Here is a 19847-nt window from a genome sequence, read left to right as displayed (position 1 = left end):
TTTCCCATGCCCTCCTTCCGGCTGTCATTCCCTTGCCACCCCCCCACCTCACTGGTTCCCCTCTATTGTTCCCTGTCTCCTCCCTCTTCCCCTCCCTTCCCCCCACCCCCCCCTCACTTCTGCCCCCTTCCCCCTCCCTCCCCTTCTCCTGTGGTTATTTTCACCAAACTGAACGTGAAATCAGACAAATAAGAAAAAATACCCAACAAAACAATTTCTTGTTGCCGCAACAGCTTGAGAATTGTCTAATTCTTTTAATTTTAAATCCAGGGACTATCGTGCAAGTGTGAATGGAAAACTTCAAATAAATCTATCGGTTGCCCTTCTGGGAGTATACATCACCTTTTTAGCTGGGGCAATAAATCCAACTTGGGCAAATGCTAGTCCTGAAAAGACAGCATCATCAGAGAAGACCTCAAAACTTGGCAATCCCTTCTGTACAGCATCAACATGGTTTTTACATTTTTTCCTTCTGGCTTCCTTTGCATGGATGTGTGTGCAGGGGATCGCATTGTTCAGTTCCTTTAATCGTATTATTCAGCAAATGGAGAGAAGCTATTTTGTTGCGGTGTCAGCAGGTGTGGCCTGGGGTAAGTAGCTGATGCACGACATTAATGTGAATTACATAAAAGCAAATAATGAACATTCAAATACAATTAGACTTCAAGAATCCAAATGTCTAAAGTTGACGAAAGAGTTACATCATTGAGTTTTTCCATCTTTGACATTTGGACTGAGGCACGAAGGCAAATATTCAAATGAATTAATGGAAAATCACCATGATTCACTAGCCTCTGCTTCTCACAATTGCTGCATCATGTTGTGAGTGCCTAGTTTAGGAACTAGTTCTAAAACCTGTGTAACCGTAATACAAATTGATATCGGGTATAGGATTCACAAGCAGTGGTAAAGATTTTTCGGGTTTTTGCAGGCTTTTCACCAAAGCTACAGCAGATGATCAGAATGTCTATGGTAGTTCAAAGCCCTGGGGCCAGAATTTCCTGGCAGCATGAACCGTTCTGAACAATATATACCGTGCGGAATCTAATCAAAACTGTGTGGAATCTAATCCGGGGCTATATTCTCCGATTCTGGCTAAATCAGGAGGATGCGTCTGGTCTTACGACCAAAAAGTCGGCAGCGCCCCCGCACGATGCTCCATCCGGTGGGGCCTAGCAGCCATGCCACGTAAAGGCTTTACCTGCCGATACGGACGCAGAATGGCCGGGTCCGTGGCAGCGCAAGCGCATGGCGGTGGCCTGGCCGTACAACATGGCGGCGGCTGTGCGTGGACCCGGCCTGCCAAGAACCTGTAACCCACCCCCGGACCAGTCCCCACAGCCCCCACCGAAACCCGCCTGCCAGCTGAACGGCTCCCCCCCCCCCCCTCCGACTGTGGTGGTGCTGGACACAGTCCGCAGCCGTCACGCCACGTTTACGAAAGTTGAGAGGACACGTGACCGACGCCGTCGGGAGGTCGGCGGAACATCGGGGGAGGGCCTCAAGTGACGTCCTGAATCCGTCCCAACCGTGGTACGCCGTTTTTGAGGGGGCGGAGCATCGGAAAAAGTGCACCGCCCCTGATTTCGGAGTAAAATTGGATTCTCCGGCCGATCGGCGAACGCGATTTTGGCGTCAGCATTTGGAGAATTCCGCCCCATATGTTTTCCGAGTGTGAAACTCTGACTGAAACCCGACATGTAGCTCTCCAGCTGCACGGCCGAGTTTTTAGTCAAAATATTGAAACCCTCTGGAAAAAAAACCCAGGGGGCATGGTTTACTGTGGCAGGGCCTGATGGGTCCAGTGACGCCAGCGCAAAAGGGAATGTGGTGTCCTTAAAAAAGAAAATACCCCAAAGACTGTGCCCTCCCCCAGGAGTTCTCCCCACCATCACCATCAGCAGTTTGGTGCTCACCAGCTCTCCTCTCCCCCTCTCGCCTCCACCGGCAGCACTGAGGGCCACTCCCCCTCCCTACCACAAGATGCACTGAGGGACCCTCCCCGTCCCCACCACCAGCAGCACTGAGAGCCCCTCCCCCTCCCCACCACCAGCAGCACTGAGGGCCCCTCCCCCACCACCGGCACTGAGGCCCCTCCCCCTCCCCACCACAAGCAGCACTGAGAGCCCCTCCTCTGCCTCACCACCAGCAGCACTGAGGGCACCTCCCCCTCCAAACCAGCAGCAGCACCGAGCCCCTCCCCTCCCCACCACCAGCAGCAGCACTGAGAGCCCCTCCCCACCACCAGCAGCACCGAGAGCCCCTCCCCCTCCCCACCACCACCAGCAGCAGCGCTGAGAGCCCCTCCCCACCACCAGCAGCACCGAGAGCCCCTCCCCACCAGCAGCAGCACCGAGAGCCCCTCCCCCTCCCCACCACCACCAGCAGCAGCGCTGAGAGCCCCTCCCCACCACCAGCAGCACTGAGCCCTTCCCCCTCCCCACCAGCGGCAGCAGCGCTGAGAGACCCTCCCCCTCCCCACCAGCGGCAGCAGCACTGAGCCCCTCCCCCTCCCAACCAGCAGCAGCGCTGAGAGCCCCTCCCCACCACCAGCAGCGCTGAGAGACCCTCCCACTCCCCACCACCAGCAACACTGAGAGACCCTCCCCCTCCCCACCACCAGTAGCAGCACTGCGAGCCCCTCCCCCTCCCCACAACCAGCAGCACTGAGCCCCGTCCCCTCCCCACCACAGAAAGCACTGAGGACCCCACCCCATCCCCACCACAAGCAGCACTGAGAGCTCCTCCCCCTCCCCACATGCAGCATCACTGAGAGCCCCTCCCCCTCCCCACCACCAGCAGCAGCACCGAGAGCCCCTCCCGCTCCCCACCACCAGCAGCACTGAGGGCCCCACCCCATCCCCACCACAAGCAGCACTGAGGGCCCCACCCCATCCCCACCACAAGCAGCACTGAGAGCCCCTCCCCCTCCCACCACCAGCAGCACTGAGGGCCCCTCCCCCTTCCACCACCAGTAGCACTGAGAGCCCCTCCCCACCAGCAGCAGCACTGAGAGTCCCTCCCCCTCCCACCAGCAGCACTGAGAGCTCCTCCCCCTCCCCACCACCAGCAGCACTGAGGGTCCCTCCCCCTCCCCACCACCAGCAGCACTGAGGGTCCCTCCCCACCACAGGCAGCACTGAGGGCCCCTCCCCCTCCCCCTCCCCCTCCCCACCACCACCAGCAGCACTGAGGGCCCCTCCCCCTCCCCACCACCAGCAGCAGCGCTGAGAGCCCCTCCCCCTCCCACTACCAGCAGCACTGAGAGCCCCTCCTCCTCCCCACCACCAGCAGCACTGAGGGCCCGTCCCCCTCCCACCACCAGCAGGACTGAGGGCCCCTCCCCCTCCCCACCACCAGCAGCAGCACTGAGAGCTCCACCCCTCCCACCAGCAGCACTGAGAGCCCCTCCCCCTCCCACCACCAGCAGCACTGAGAGCCCCTCCCCCTCCCTACCACCAGCAGCAGCGCTGAGAGCCCCTCCCCCTCCCCACCACTGGCAGCAGCACTGAGAGCCCCTCCCCCTCCCCACCAGCAGCAGCACTGAGAGCCCCTCCCCCTCCCACCACCAGCAGCAGCGCTGAGAGCCCCTCCCCCTCCACACCACCAGCAGCAGCGCTATTAGCCCCTCCCCCTCCCCACCACTGGCAGCAGCACTGAGAGCCCCTCCCCCTCCCAACCAGCAGCAGCTCGGAGAGCCCCTCCCCACCACCAGCACTGAGAGCCCCTCCCACTCCTCACCACCAGAAGCACCACTGAGAGCCCCTCCCCCTCCCCACCAGCAGCAGCACTAAGAGCCCCTCCCCACCACCAGCAGGACTGAGGGCCCCTCCCCCTCCCCACCACCAGCAGCAGCACTGAGAGCCCCTCCCCCTCCCCACCACCAGCACTGAGAGCCCCTCCCGCTCCCCACCACCGGCACTGAGCCCCCCCCCCCTCCCACCACCAGAAGCACCACTGAGAGCCCCTCCCCTTCCCCACCAGCAGCAGCACTAAGAGCCCCTCCCCACCACCAGCAGCACTGAGGGCCCCTCCCCCTCCCCACCAGCAGCAGCACTGAGAGCCCCTCCCGCTCCCCACCACCAGCACTGAGTGCCCCTTCCCCTCCAAACCAGCAGCACTGAGAGCCCCTCCCCCTCCCAACCACCAGCACTGAGTGCCCCTCCCCCTCCAAACCAGCAGCAGCACTGAGAGCCCCTCCCCCCACCAGCACTGAGGGCCCCTCCCCCTCCCCACCACTGGCACTGAGGCCCCTCCCCACCACCAACAGCACTGAGCCCCTCCCCACCACCACCGGCACTGAGGGCCCCTCCCCCTCCCACCACCAGCAGCATTGAGAGCCCCTCCCCCTCCCACCAGCAGCAGCAGCGCTGAGAGCCCCACCCCTCCCCACCACCAGCAGCACTGAGGGCCCCTCCCCCTCCCACCACCAGCAGCACTGAGGGCCCCTCCCCCTCCCACCACCAGCAGCACTGAGGGCCCCTCCCCCTCCCACCACCAGTAGCACTGAGAGCCCCTCCCCACCAGCAGCAGCACTGAGAGTCCCTCCCCCTCCCCACCAGCAGCACTGAGAGCCCCTCCCCCTCCCCTCCACCAGCAGCACTGAGGGTCCCTCCCCCTCCCCACCACCAGCAGCACTGAGGGTCCCTCCCCACCACAGGCAGCACTGAGGGCCCCTCCCCCTCCCCCTCCCCACCACCACCAGCAGCACTGAGGGCCCCTCCCCCTCCCCACCACCAGCAGCAGCGCTGAGAGCCCCTCCCCCTCCCACTACCAGCAGCACTGAGAGCCCCTCCTCCTCCCCACCACCAGCAGCACTGAGGGCCCGTCCCCCTCCCACCACCAGCAGGACTGAGGGCCCCTCCCCCTCCCCACCACCAGCAGCAGCACTGAGAGCTCCACCCCTCCCACCAGCAGCAGCAGCACTGAGAGCCCCTCCCCCTCCCACCACCAGCAGCACTGAGAGCCCCTCCCCCTCCCTACCACCAGCAGCAGCGCTGAGAGCCCCTCCCCCTCCCCACCACCGGCAGCACCACTGAGAGCCCCTCCCCCTCCCCACCAGCAGCAGCACTGAGAGCCGCTCCCCCTCCCACCACCAGCAGCAGCGCTGAGAGCCCCTCCCCCTCCACACCACCAGCAGCAGCGCTATTAGCCCCTCCCCCTCCCCACCACTGGCAGCAGCACTGAGACCCCCTCCCCCTCCCAACCAGCAGCAGCTCGGAGAGCCCCTCCCCACCACCAGCACTGAGAGCCTCTCCCACTCCTCACCACCAGAAGCACCACTGAGAGCCCCTCCCCCTCCCCACCAGCAGCAGCACTAAGAGCCCCTCCCCACCACCAGCAGGACTGAGGGCCCCTCCCCCTCCCCACCACCAGCAGCAGCACTGAGAGCCCCTCCCCCTCCCCACCACCAGCACTGAGAGCCCCTCCCGCTCCCCACCACCGGCACTGAGCCCCCCCCTCCCACCACCAGAAGCACCACTGAGAGCCCCTCCCCTTCCCCACCAGCAGCAGCACTAAGAGCCCCTCCCCACCACCAGCAGCACTGAGGGACCCTCCCCCTCCCCACCAGCAGCAGCACTGAGAGCCCCTCCCGCTCCCCACCACCAGCACTGAGTGCCCCTCCCCCTCCAAACCAGCAGCACTGAGAGCCCCTCCCCCTCCCAACCACCAGCACTGAGTGCCCCTCCCCCTCCAAACCAGCAGCAGCACTGAGAGCCCCTCCCACCACCAGCACTGAGGGCCCCTCCCCCTCCCCACCACTGGCACTGAGGCCCCTCCCCACCACCAACAGCACTGAGCCCCTCCCCACCACCACCGGCACTGAGGGCCCCTCCCCCTCCCCACCACCAGCAGCATTGAGAGCCCCTCCCCCTCCCACCAGCAGCAGCAGCGCTGAGAGCCCCACCCCTCCCACCAGCAGCAGCACTGAGAGCCCCTCCCCCTCCCACCACCAGCACTGAGGGCCCCTCTCGCTCCCCACCACCGGCACTGAGGCCCCTCCCCCTCCCACCACCAGAAGCACCACTGAGAGCCCCTCCCCTTCCCCACCAGCAGCAGCACTAAGAGCCCCTCCCCACCACCAGCAGCACTGAGGGCCCCTCACCCTCCCCACCACCAGCAGCAGCGCTGAGAGCCCCTCCCCCTCCACACCACCAGCAGCAGCGCTGAGAGCCCCTCCCACTCCCCACCTCTGGCAGCAGCACTGAGAGCCCCTCCCCCTCCCAACCAGCAGCAGCACGGAGAGCCCCTCCCCACCACCAGCACTGAGAGCCCCTCCCACTCCTCACCACCAGCAGCACTGAGCCCCTCCCTCTCCTACCACCAGAAGCACCACTGAGAGCCCCTCCCCTCCCCACCAGCAGCAGCACTGAGGGCCCGTTCCCCTCCCCACCACCAGCAGGACTGAGGGCCCCTCCCCCTCCCCACCACAGGCAGCAGCACTGAGAGCCCCTCCCCCTACCAGCAGCACAGAGAGCCCCTCCCCACCACCAGCAGCACTGAGAGCCCCTCCCCCTCCCGCCACCAGCAGCACTGAGAGCCCCTCCCCACCACCAGCAGCAGCGCTGAGAGCCCCTCCCCCTCCACACCACCAGCAGCACTGAGAGCCCCTCCCCACCACCAGCACTGAGTGCCCCTCCCCCTCCAAACCAGCAGCAGCACTGAGAGCCCCTCCCACCACCAGCACTGAGGGCCCCTCCCCTCCCCACCACTGGCACTGAGGCCCCTCCCCCTCCCCACCACCAACAGCACTGAGCCCCTCCCCCTCCCCACCACCACCGGCACTGAGGGCCCCTCCCCCTCCCCACCACCACCGGCACTGAGGGCCCCTCCCCCTCCACACCACCACCGGCACTGAGGGCCCCTCCCCCTCCCCACCACCACTGGCACTGAGGGCCCCCCCCCCCTCCCCACCACCAGCACTGAGAGCTCCTCCCCCTCTCCACCACCAGCAGCACTGAGAGCCCCTCCCCACCACCAGCAGCACTTAGAGCCCCTTCCTCTCCCCATCAACAGCAGTATCGAAAGCTCATTCCACCTCCACACCATCATCAGCATCGGGAGCGCCCCTCCAACCACCAACATCAGCATCGAGTACGCTTCCCCCCCTACCACCACCATCAGCTTCGGGACTTCTTACGCCCTCCCACCATCTTAAGCATCGGGGCACTGCCTGGGCATGTATCTCTTTCCCTGGGGGCTATATTTACTTTCCTCCCTGAGGCGGGGAAGTGTCTTGATTGATTCCGTTTTTTTAAACTTCTTGTAAAACGCACCGACGTGACGGTCACCTCAGTGAGGTTTGAATATTCCAGTGAGGGGGGCTCGGTAATGAGATTAAAATGTATGTAATTCTATCATCCTTTGTGGGTGAAAAATCACCTCCACCATCTGCACAACACCCAAATTTCCTCAGACAGGTGAAAAGCAGAAAAAGCCCAGGTTAATTTGGAGGAGAAATACCTGGGAAATCTGTCTCCAACCCATGTAGATCCAGATCACTCTGGCCCTGATTTCCCTGCAATATCTACCCTTTCTAAAAGGTCCCAACCAGAAACTGGTCCAGCTTTCAGCATCTGTCATATCAACTGAGGTCCACAGTACAAAAGTATAAGTTCAGCATCAGCAGATAGAATGGAAACAGAAAGCTTTGATGGACTCAGTGAACAATGGGAACACGCTTATTTAATTCCATTGTTCCCATTGCTCTGCAATAGCTCAACATTGGGTCAGAAATTGCTGTCAAAGTAACAGTGAAGCTAATAATGCTCACAGTCATTTGTCCGTAAATAGAATAGCAAGTTCGGGCAAGGTGCGAGTGTACTGCTGTTTAAGTTGCATTACTCTGCCATTAGCTTTGCAAATGCACCATTTCGCTGTTTGCCTCACCATTGATGTGGAATGAATATGGTAAAGTTGTGGCATGCTGCAGGATTAATACTTAGTAACGTATTTACTCTAACAAAGTCATTCATGATTTTTAATACCATCATCAAATCTTCTGTAAACCTTTGCTACTCTAAGGAGAACAGTTCCACATAACTGAAATCCCACATCCCTAGTACCTCTTCTGTATATCTCTTCTGCACCTTCTCCAAGACCTTGACACTATTGCTGAAGTTTAGCTCCCATAAATAAATGCAGCATTCCAGCCTAGTACTAACTGCATTTTACAAAGGTTTACGGTAAATTATGTGCTGCTCTACACCATGCCTTAATAATAAAATCAGAGTCTCTATGCTTCTTTTAACATTCTTCTCAACTTGTCCTGCCACTTTCAGAGATTTGTATGCATATAAATTCATCCACTTCATCTCAGTTGCTGTAACCTCTTTAAAATGGTACCATTTAATTGACATCTCTCCTAAATCTTACCAAAATGTATCACTTTGCACTCCTTTGTGTTAAATGTCATCTGCCACGTGTTGGCCTATTTACCCTGTCAAGCACTAGTGAAATCCGTTGCTATCCTCCTTGTTGTTTCATATCATCCACAAAGCCTTGAAATTATACCCTATGTATCAAATCTCAGGTCATTGATACATGGATTAAAATCATGAATATATATCTGGTGAGTTAGTAAAGCTGCACTATTGAACCGATCAATGACCTTTCCTCTTTTAATTATGTGTGTTGACGTATTTTGTGTTTAATTATTTGTTGTTGCGTGCTAGGAAGAATTTTGCTGTTTATTCAGAGAATTAATGGCTTTCCATGATTGCTCAACATATTGCTTCATCCGCAATGTGATACTGATCCACCAGTGGCCTTATGAGTGTGGTACAGATTGCCATCCAACAATTCCTGCTAGATGAATATGTTGTGTACAGTAGCAGAGGGGATGGTTGGATTGGTCTGCGATTACTCTCATTGTTAACTATTCAGTTGACACTCTTGATGCAGCTATAAAGAATGCCATTTGTGTCAGGCTACTGAAGGATCACCATCACATGTTGAATTAGCATCATTCGACACCTGAAAAGAATAGACAAGGCAGAAAACTATGGGCTGGATTCACCATTGGCCGACGGCAAAATCGCAAATCGCGATTGGGCGGAGCATAGCCTCTGACGCCAAAATCGCGGTAGGCGCTGGTTTGACGCCAAATCGGGATCCTCTGGCATCCTGAAAATGGCGTAAATGTGTCGCTTGCTGCGCGGAGTTCAAGCACTGTTGGCATATCATTAGCGGGCCTGACCCTCTATTCTCCGGGGCCCCCGAGGTTCACTGGCGCAGATGGGCCGGGTTCCCGACGGCGCAGTTCACTTGTGGTCTCAGTGGTCGGGAACCGGGCATGGTGACTGCGGACTGTGTCCAGCGCCGCCACAGTCGGCCGGGAGCCATGCTGCTGCCCGGGGATGGGGGAGGGGGGCTGGTGGGGTGGTGACTAGGTGGGCAATATTTGACAGGTCGGATCCATGCATGGCTGGGCCATGTTTTATGGCATGACAGCTGCAGGTCACCCCCGTGCGCAGGCGCAGTCACGGACCCGGCCATTCTCCAGCCATTTTCATCATGGGAGCAGGGAGTTTTACTCGCCGGGCTGCCAGCCCCTCACCGGTCGCAGGATGGGTGAGGGTTCAGTGCCGATTTTTCCATCGTTCCATCTTAGCCTCAAAAACGGTGAATCCAGCCCGATGCCTTCAGCAATAGTACAAAGTGGTTTTTAAAAATTCTACTCCGATTTTTATTTTATTATTTAGGTGCAGCAGCTCTTATTGCAATTATAACAATTGCTGCAAAAGGACCAGCTGGTTACAGACAAGAAAGAATGTGAGTGCAGTGAAAAATACCTTTTTGACTGGTTATGCCAGGAATGGTAGTTCGCTAAGGGCAGGCCAGTCACAATTCCTGGAACTGGGGCCTTCGATAAAGTTTCTAAACTTAAAAGTAATTTATCCCCAAGCCAGGGTGTAAATGGGTGACGTTTATCTATATTTGACAGAAGAGTAGCAAGGTATAAAGAAGAATACAATCTGGTGGCTCATCTCACCAATTCCATATCAAAAAGTGACCATCTAAATTTTCACCTCCGTAGCATGCCAGCCCTAAATACCACTTAGACCACCCATCCACATGCATACCCCCCGGACACAAGAAATGGAATTCTCTAATGCCACCCCCCAAGCGGGATCAATGGTGAATGGCGGGATCAATGGGGGAGACAGAATTTGGCAGGAGGCTCAAATGTCGGTTTTAATCCAGCGCAAATTTACAGCAGGATCTTCTGATGTTGCCCGCCATGGCAGATTGGGAATCCTGCTGGAGGCCAGCATGAAACCGATTGGATCCTACTAATGGCCTCCACAACTTCCTGGTGTGAAGAATTCCAAAGATTCACCAACCTTTTAGAGCAGAAATTCTTTGTTAAATCCTTATTCTGCGGCTATGTCCTCTGGTCTTACACTCTCTCATGAGTGGAAAAATCCTCCCAACATTTACCCTGTCTAATGCCCTAAGAATCGTGTATGCTTCAATTATATCACCTCTCATTCTCTGAACTCCAATGAGTACGAACCCAACCTGTCCAATCTTTCCTCGTATGGTAGGCCTGTGGTCTAAAATGTTTACAGCTTCTTGGTTTCCTTCTTCAATTCTAAATCAGCTTTGAGAAAATCTCTGAGATTAAGGTAAATGCCTTGGACCTGGGTTTGATTCCGGTCTTGGGCGACTGTCTGTGTGGAGTTTGCACGTTCTTTCCGTGTTTGCATGGGTTTCCTCCGGATGCTCCGGTTTCCCCCCACAGGGAAAGATGTGTCGGTGGGATTGCAGGGTTAAGAGGATAGGGCGGGGGAGTGGGCCTAGGTAGCGTGCTCTTTCAGAGGGTCGGTGCAGACTCGATGGGCAGAATGGCCTCCTTCTGTACTGTAGGATTCTATGGTTCTAATCTGGAACTTTCTGCATGGAAATGAGGGGAAATTGATAGGCGACTCAACCCAAACCTATTTTCATGTTTCTTTAGTAGTTCATGGCACAATGTTATCATAAATTAAGATTTTATACATGATAATCTTTATTGTCACAAGTAGACATACATTAACACTGCAATGAACTGTGAAAAGCCCCTAGTCAGAATATCCAATTCACCGAACAAGCATGTCTTTTTGAGACTTGTGGGAGGAAACCGGAGCAACCGGAGGAAACCCATGCAGACAGGGAGAGAACGTGCAGACTCCGCACAGACAGTGACCCAAGCCGGGAATCTAACCTGGAACTCTGGCGCTGTGAAGCAACAGTGCTACCCACTGTGCTACCGTGCCGCGCATTAGTATTACAATATTTGTTACTGTAATATATGAATGTTTCAATTTCAGCTGCTGGCTTGCTGTCCCCGATGATACAACTGCCACGTTTTTCAGTGAAGAAAATGTACTTTTTTGGGCATTCATGCTTCCAGTCGCTTTGGTGCTGATTTTGAATTTGGTGATTTTCGGTTTAATCATGTCCAAGATGGTTTGCAACAAGAGAAATCTGAAAAGTTACAGAGGGTGAGCGTTTGATATATTTCACAAATTACCCTGGGTTTTATATTGTAGCTCACAATTCAGTGGAATCTGAATAAGTAATACATACAACAGGGAATGTTTCCTCAATAGATGGTTTCCAAACACTGAGGTTTGAGATTAATGAGTTGTTCAAAAGTCTGGCATGTTTGACATCGTGATGATATTAATATGTGAACACTTAATCAAAGAATTCATCAGAGAATTTATAGCATTCCTACAGTGCAGAAGGAGGCCATTCGGCCCATTGAGTCTGCACCGACCCTCTGAAAGAGCACCCTACCTATGTCCCCACCGTAACACCGTAACCCCACCTAACTCGCACATCCCTGGACGCTAAAGGGAGATTTAGCATGGCCAATCCACCTAACCTGCACCTTTTTAGACTGTGGGAGGATACCTGAGCACCAAGAGGAAACCCACGAAGACATGGGAAGAAAGTGCAGACAGTCGGCCAAGGCCGGAATTGAACCGGGTCCTTGGCGCTGTGAGGCAGCAGTGCTAACCACTGTGCCGCCATGGCACCCCATGAGTTCGTATAACGTTTAAAGTCAATTGATTAAAATAGCAAAATGTAGAATGCAATACAAACTTTTTTTAATATCACCATTTGTTGCTAATGGACTAAAATGAAGGGAAGAGAGTATTTGGTACATTTATAGCTAAGGTTACTAACTAAATGTATCATGCAATAGGAAGAGATGGTGGCTGGACCTTTGCTGTGGGGTCAGGTGCCTTAAGTCAGGAAATTTCCTGAGCCAGCAGAACTGTCTTGGTTTAAGGAGCATAGCTGGACCTTATTCTTTGCTTTGGGATTTTACAGGCAGGATTAAATCAGGCTGGTTGACTCCAGAAGCACATTGTTGATGGGCATGGTGTCAGACAAATGCTGAGGTGGGTTGGTTAGCAGCCCCGCCGAGATTGTCTGGCCCTTCATCCCATTGTTCTGGAAGCTGTTAGTCCCTTTACCCCTTACCTCTCACACCCTTTCATGCAATCCCAATGTTTCTTTATTGTCTATCCATGTCACCCACCCACCCTCCATCCCAACTCCACAGCCACTCACCCAATATCTATCATTCACAGATCTCAGGAACCTGTGGGGATGAAAAGTAATCACGTTTCTAACAGTCTATTGCTGCTCTCACTTTTATACATACTTGATTGTGAAAAAATACCATTCATGAAACCTATTTAAATTTTTCGATTTCCACTAGTGTTCAACATCTATTCAATAGCCAATCAAAGACATCTAATCCTTTAGCAGCCACTTTAAAATGTTGATCAAATGATGAACTCAAAATGTCCTGTGAGATAATTATACCTTTTGAAACGCAGCCAAGCATTCATAGTAACATAATTAAAGCCCTTCAGAAATATCAGTAAAGAACTTTGTTGAAACTGCACATATAGTTGGTACTTTCTTTTCGAACCTCTACCAGATGGCCTGTCAACCAAGGCAGTCCACCGAGGTGTTTTATTTTCCCTCTTACTAGCAGCTTAAGTCTATATTTGTTTCAGATTTAAGGAGCCAGGGAATTTAAAAAACATGACATTTAAACAGAATCTACCACCTTTCAAGAGCATTTATGCTACACTATCAATTCCTGATTCCCATACTACAGCGTAAGTACCTTGGAATAGCCAAAATGGGGTCTGCCTGAACTCAACATTGTTAAAATGTCTCTGCTGAGTTTGGGTTTCCCGCCTGTATGAATCGCACCCTGCCCTCTACCTGCAAAATTTGGATCTGTCGAAAAATGGGGATGGGCTTCCACATTCGGGTCCTGCTGTCATTTTTCAAAAGACTGCAGAGTCTGTAAAGACCTGGCCCAGTGTTTAAGAACACTTATTTTTGAAATGAAATGAAATGAAATGAAAACCGCTTATTGTCACAAGTAGGCTTCAAATGAAGTTACTGTGAAAAGCCCCTAGTCGCCACACATTCCGGTGCCTGTTTGGGAAGGCTGGTACGGGAATTGAACCGTGCTGCTGGCCTGCCTTGGTCTGCTTTCAAAGCCAGCGATTTAGCCCTGTGCTAAACCAGCCGATTTTACACTGAAATGGGATATGATACACGTTACAAATATTATTTAATGAGTGCATTGTTATTTTCTTTGCCTGTCCAACATCAGAAAATAACTATAATATTTGCAAGTTTAAAAAACCCTAATAGAATAACAATTTATTCACATCTGCAGCTGACCTGATTCAAAGTTGAATTTAACACTAGCTGGAAACCTTCAGAAAAGCTCTGTTTTTTTCTTCACAATTTGCTGTGACACTTAAGCAAGAAAGAGGGAAAAATGTTCCCGTTTGATTACATCTGTGTTTGTTTTTGGAATATAAATATGCGAACTGCGAACAAAAATTCTTACAATTCAAAATAAATGATTGTGCATTGAACATTTCTAAGAGATATGCTGTTATAATACCATTAATTTAAATGAATGCACATCTTTCTGTTTGTCTTTCATAGATAACAACATCAATTGTAAATGGAAAGTTGCTTATATTTATTTTCTATTACAGGGACTTTAAGCAAACTCTTCAGAAGCATTTTGTTGTAATCTTTGCGAATACAGTGACATTGGGTGTGTGCTGGATTACTGGTTATTTGATGCTTATTGAAGCAGCGTATGAAGTATTCAGCACCCTTTTTTGTATACTGAATTCTCTACAGGTAAGGGAAAGGAATAAAGAATGATCGGAGTAAAACACTAACTTCAGAGTTCCTAAACTCTTACCCAGCTCCATCAATTAGTTGCCATGATGAAGTGTCATCATCATCTGAAGCATCAACTTGTTTTCTCTCCACACGTACTGCCTGGCCTGCTGAGTATTTCCAGCCTTTCAATCTTAATTATTTCAGGTTTCCAGCGTCTTTTGTATGGTTTTATTAGTTGCCAATGTTCCTTCAAGCTTTTGGTTCAAAAGTGCCTTATTTCTTTCGGTCCTATCTTTCACGGGAAATAAATGTGCTTCAATTATTTCACTCCCGGGTGGCCACATGGGCCTCGTTGTAGCGGGTCTCTGTCTCGGTCTCCGGCCTCCGTACTGGCGTCATTAGCCAGGTCCTCAGCGGGTACCCTTTATCCCCTGGGTGGTCCTCGAAGAGGCTGGGGATGAAAGACTGCCACAGGATGTAACTATCGTGGACACTCCCTGGGAAGCATGCACACACGTGCATTATCTTCATCTGCAGGTCGCACATGAGCTGTATGTTCACGAGTGGAACCCCTTTTGGTTAACGTAGGGCACCCCAGATGGCCCATGAGCACGGGGCATCTAATACCCCTTGGACCTGGGGCATCCAGAAACCTGCTGCCCAGGCATCTTGCTGGGCTTGGTCCATGTTTTCCGTCCGGGCATACAGGGCATCCGTGATGTGTCAGATGCACCTATGGGCTGAGGCCTTTGAGATACTACACAGGTCCCCGCTCAAGCCCTGGAAGGATGCTGAGGCATAAATGATCAGTGCTATGGTGACCTCAATGGTCACTGGGAGCGGGTGTCCTGCTCCTCCTCCATGTGATGCCAGGTCTGCAAGGACATGGCACAGGTGCTGCACTATCTCCTTGTTGAGGCGGAGCCTCCTGTGGCATGCGCTGTCTGTCATCTGTTCAAATGACCAGCGATGCCTGTACACCCTGTACCATTGGGGGACTCCCTCGAGCATCTGGACAGGCGTTCAATATCTGTAAGGAATTAGGAGAGGGTGTTAGACTGACAAACAATGGTGGCTCTCATCGAGACCCTCCATTCCCCTATTGATCACCCCCTCCCTGGAATGCCCTGCCCAACCGTAACGGGCTCCCCTCACGGGACCCCAGACCCTGTATCCGGACACCTGCTCATAATATCAGCAGGACCCGGCGCTGGTCCCCTCCCCATGGCGCACACCCACCTTCTGGCCGTGGACATGTCCCTGGAGCTGTGTCCCATCCCTTGGGTGTTCGGATGTTGGCAGCTGCGTGTGTGGTGGTGCAATGTTCAAACTCAGTCTCCTGGCATCACGGTCTGATTGGGATGCCAGGCAATGATTCCAACATGTTAAATGGCCCACCCACCCACGGGAATCCACTTGGGTTGCGTGAAGTGCTCACTTAACCATGATTGTCAATTCCCCATTAGCAGTAGCCTTCAGTCGTATGGCGAGACGCGGCTGTCAGTGTGAATGTGGGCAGGGACAAGGGTTGCCCCAGAACTGTGCACACACAATCCAGGAGTTGGCGTTGTGGTGCTGTGAGCGGTTGCCCCTCTAGAGCCCCCCCCCCCCACCACTACCCTCCCTTGGCGGCAGACCCCAGCCGAGGGCCCCCCTCACCCCCCAGCCGAGGGTCCTGCCCCACCCCCTGCAGAGCAGTGGGGTGGCAAGCCCAGCGTCTCCGGGCTCTTTGCCTATGTGCAAAGATGGCTACTCACCTCTTCGGCTCCCGATTGAAGCCCTTCTGCTAGATTTTCTTCTTAAAAAAAGGAGTACTGATCGGCGCCAGTGTGACCACTTGCAGGGCAGGCTGATGAATGACATGAGGTCGTTGGGTATGGGGTGGATCCCATTGATTGTATGGAAATAGGGCTTAAAGGGTGATAATTGCTTTCTTGTCATACTACGGCGAGATCACAATTTCACCTATGGGAGCAGGCCGGTTGCATCACAAAGTGTTTGCCGCCTTACGCGGTTCTTGTTTTTGTTCTCTCCCACTATTCACCGGCCTTGGTTCGCTTGAGCGAGAGCGTAACGAGGCCGGAGTGAAATGAAAATCGCTTATTGTCACAAGTAGGCTTCAAATGAAGTTACTGTGAAAAGCCCCTAGTCGCCACATTCCGGCGCCTGTTCGGGGAGGCTGGTCGCGCCCAATGTCACTGGCCCTCATTTCAATTTATTTAAATTAACTCTATAACAAAGTGGAAGGTGAATTGGGTCCTATCCTGGATGAGGCTCTTCACAGGGTAAACTCCACGTCCTCCTGTGTTCAGCTCAGTTTGATCCAGTTCAAAGTGGTCCATCTGACAAAGGTGAGGATGGATGGATTTTTTGGGGGGGTGGATGATCGCTGTGAGCATTGTTCACAGGGGACGGTAATCATACTCATATGTTCTGTTTATGTCCCAAGTTGTTAAGCTTTTGGGTCTCCTTCTTTAACCCATGTCACATATTCTTAATGTCAAATTGGTGCGACAGACAGGAATGCAGGTGGATATCCTCACTTTTGCCTCATTAATAATTGCCGGAGGCAAGTTCTGCTTGGATGGAGATCTTCTACTTTGCCCAGTGCCCTGGCCTGATTGGGTGACCTCATGGAATTTCTACATTTGGAGAAGGTCAAGTACACCATTAGGGGGTCAGTAGACATGTTCAAGCTGAGATGGCAGTCCTTTCTCAAAGTGTTAGTCACCACCAGTTGTTAAGGGTTTTTTAGTTTATTGTTGGGGGGTTAGGTTTGGATGTGTTCTTAATTGTTGAATGTGTTATTTTTATATTGTAATCTGAAGCATCCGTTTTATTATATTGTTACAAATGAAAACGTTTTCAATAAAAATATTTAAAAAAAGTTAACTCCATAGGATTTGGTGGGTGGATAATGACAAAGTCCAAACAAGCGTCATATTCTGTAATGCATTGATTAGAACAGAGACCATGACAGCGCAGTACAGGCCCTTCGGCCCTCAATGTTGCGCCGACCTGTGAAACCAATCTAAAACCCATCTGCACTATTCCCTTATCATCCATATGTCTAGCCAATGACCAGTTGAATGCCCTTAATGTTGGCGAGTCCACTACTGTTGCAGGCAGGACATTCCACGCCCTTACTACTCTCTGAGTAATGAACCTACCTCTGACATCTGTCTTATATCTAGTTCCCCTCAACTTAAAGCTATGTCCCCTCATGCTAGACATCACCACCCGAGGAAAAAGGCTCTCACTGGCCACCCTGTCCAATCCTCTGATCATCTTGTATGCCTCAATTAAGTCACCTCTTAACCTTCTTCTCTCTAACGAAAACAGCCTTTCCTCATAAGACCTTCCCTCCATACCAGGCAACATTCTGGTAAATCTCCTCTGCACCCTCTCCAATGCTTCCACATCCTTCCTATATTGCGGCGACCAGAATTGCATGCAATACTCCAAATGCGGCCGCACCAGAGTTTTGTACAGCTGCAACATGACCTCATGGCTCCGAAACTCAATCCCTCTACCAATAAAAGCTAACACACCGTACGCCTTCTTAAAAACCCTCTCAACCTGGGTGGCAACTTTCAGGGATCTATGTACATGGACACCGAGATCTCGGTGCTCATCCACACTGCCAAGAATCTTACCATTAGCCCAGTATTCTGTCTTCCTGTTATTCCTTTCAAAATTAATCACCTCACACTTTTCTGCATTAAACTCCATTTGCCACCTCTCAGCCCAGTGCTGCAGCTTATCTATGTCCCTCTGTAACTTGTAACATCCTTCTGCACTGTCCACAATTCCACCGACTTTAGTGTCATCTGCAAATTTACTCACCCATCCTTCTACGCCCTCCTCCAGGTCATTTATAAAAATAACAAACAGCAGTGGCCCCAAAACAGACCCTTGTGGTACACCACGAGTAACTGGACACCAGTCTGTACATTTCCCATCAACCACCGACCTTTGTCTTCCAGCTAGCCAATTTCTGATCCAAACTGCTAAATCACCCTGAATCCCATGCCTCTGTATTTTCTGCAGTAGCCTACCGTGGGGAACCTTATCAAACATTTACTGAAATCCATATACACCACATCCACTGCTTTACCCTCATCCATCTGTTTGGTCACCTTCTCAAAGAACTCAATAAGGTTTGTGAGGCACGACCTACCCTTCGCAAAACCGTGTTGACGATCTCTAATCAAATTATTCCTTTCCAGATGATTATACATCCTATCTCTTATAAACCTTTCCAAGATTTTGCCCACAACAGAAGTAAGGCTCACTGGTCTATAGTTACTAGGGTTGTCTCTACTCCCCTTCTTGAACAAGGGGACAGCATTTGCTGTCCTCCAGTCTTCTGGCACTATTCCTGTAGACAAAGATGACTTAAAGATCAAAGCCAAAGGCTCAGCAATCTCCTCCCTAGCTTCCCAGAGAATCCTAGGATAAATCCCATCCGGCCCAGGGGACTTATCTATTTTCACACTTTCCAGAACTGCTAACACCTCCTCCTTATGAACCTCAAGCCCTTCTAGTCTAGTAGCCTGAATCTCAGTATTCTCCTCGACAACATTGTCTTTTTCCTGTGTGAATACTGACGTAAAATATTCATTTAGCACCTCTCCTATCTCCTCGGATTCCAAGCACAGCTTCCCACGACTGGCCCTACTCTTACCCTAGTCATTTGGTTATTCCTGACATATTTATAGAAAGCTTTAGGTTGATCCTTGATCCTACCTGCCAAAGACTTCTCATGTCCCCTCCTGGCTCTTCTTAGCTCTCTATTTAGGTGCTTCCTAGCTAACTTGTAACTCTCGAGCGCCCTAACTGAACCTTCATGTCTCATCTTTACATAAGCCTCCTTCTTCCTCTTGACAAGTGTTTCGACTGCTTTAGTAAACCACGGTTCCCTTGCTCGACCACTTCCTCCCTGCCTGACAGGTACATACTTATCAAGGACACGCAGTAGCTGTTCCTTGAACAAGCTCCACATTTCCATTGTGCCCATCCCCTGCAGTTTTCCTCTCCATGCAATGCATCCTAAGTCTTGCCTCATCGCATCATAATTGCCTTTCCCCCAAATATAACTCTTCCCTGAGCTTACTGAAATATCTAAACCCCGGCACCTGCAACAACCATTCCTGTTCCTGCTCTATCCATGTCTCCAAAATGGCCACAACATCGAAGTCTCAGGTATCAACCCGTGCCGCAAGTTCACCCACCTTATTCCGGATGCTCCTGGCATTGAAGAAGACACACTTTAAACCACCTTCCTGCCTGCCGGTACACTCCTGCAACTTTGAAACCTTACTCATGACCTCACTACTCTCAACCTCCTGTATACTGGAGCTACAATTCAGGTTCCCAAGCCCCTGCTGAACTAGTTTAAACTCTCCCGAAGAGCATTAGCAAATTTCCCCCCCCGGGATATTGGTACCCCTCTGGTCCAGGTGTAGACCATTCCGTTTGTAGAGGTCCCACTGACCCCAGAATAAGCCCCAATTATCCAGAAATCTGAAACCCTCCCTCCTACACCATCCCTGTAGCCACGTGTTCAACTCCTCTCTCACCCTATTCCTCGTCTCGCTATCACGTGGCACGGGTAACAACCCAGAGATAATAACTCTATTTGTCCTAGATCTAAGTTTCCACCCGAGCTCCCT

At 52.4% G+C, this 19847-nt stretch overlaps 1 protein-coding gene across 1 annotated transcript in view; it reads left to right on the top strand.

The window, feature by feature from the left end:
• The window catches only part of LOC140389714 (uncharacterized), a 119953-nt gene that overhangs the window by 97450 nt on the left and 2656 nt on the right, over positions 1-19847 (top strand). Inside the window, exons 13-16 of the mRNA XM_072474154.1 lie at positions 271-590; positions 9705-9774; positions 11316-11489; positions 14037-14187. Coding sequence (XP_072330255.1) covers positions 271-590; positions 9705-9774; positions 11316-11489; positions 14037-14187 — 715 coding nt within the window. The remainder of the gene's footprint in view (positions 1-270; positions 591-9704; positions 9775-11315; positions 11490-14036; positions 14188-19847) is intronic.

Source organism: Scyliorhinus torazame, chromosome 14, assembly GCF_047496885.1.
Source record: "Scyliorhinus torazame isolate Kashiwa2021f chromosome 14, sScyTor2.1, whole genome shotgun sequence".
Classification (NCBI taxonomy): domain Eukaryota; kingdom Metazoa; phylum Chordata; class Chondrichthyes; order Carcharhiniformes; family Scyliorhinidae; genus Scyliorhinus; species Scyliorhinus torazame.
Note: the sequence above shows the minus strand (reverse complement) of the source record. Positions and strands in the feature narration are given on the sequence as shown.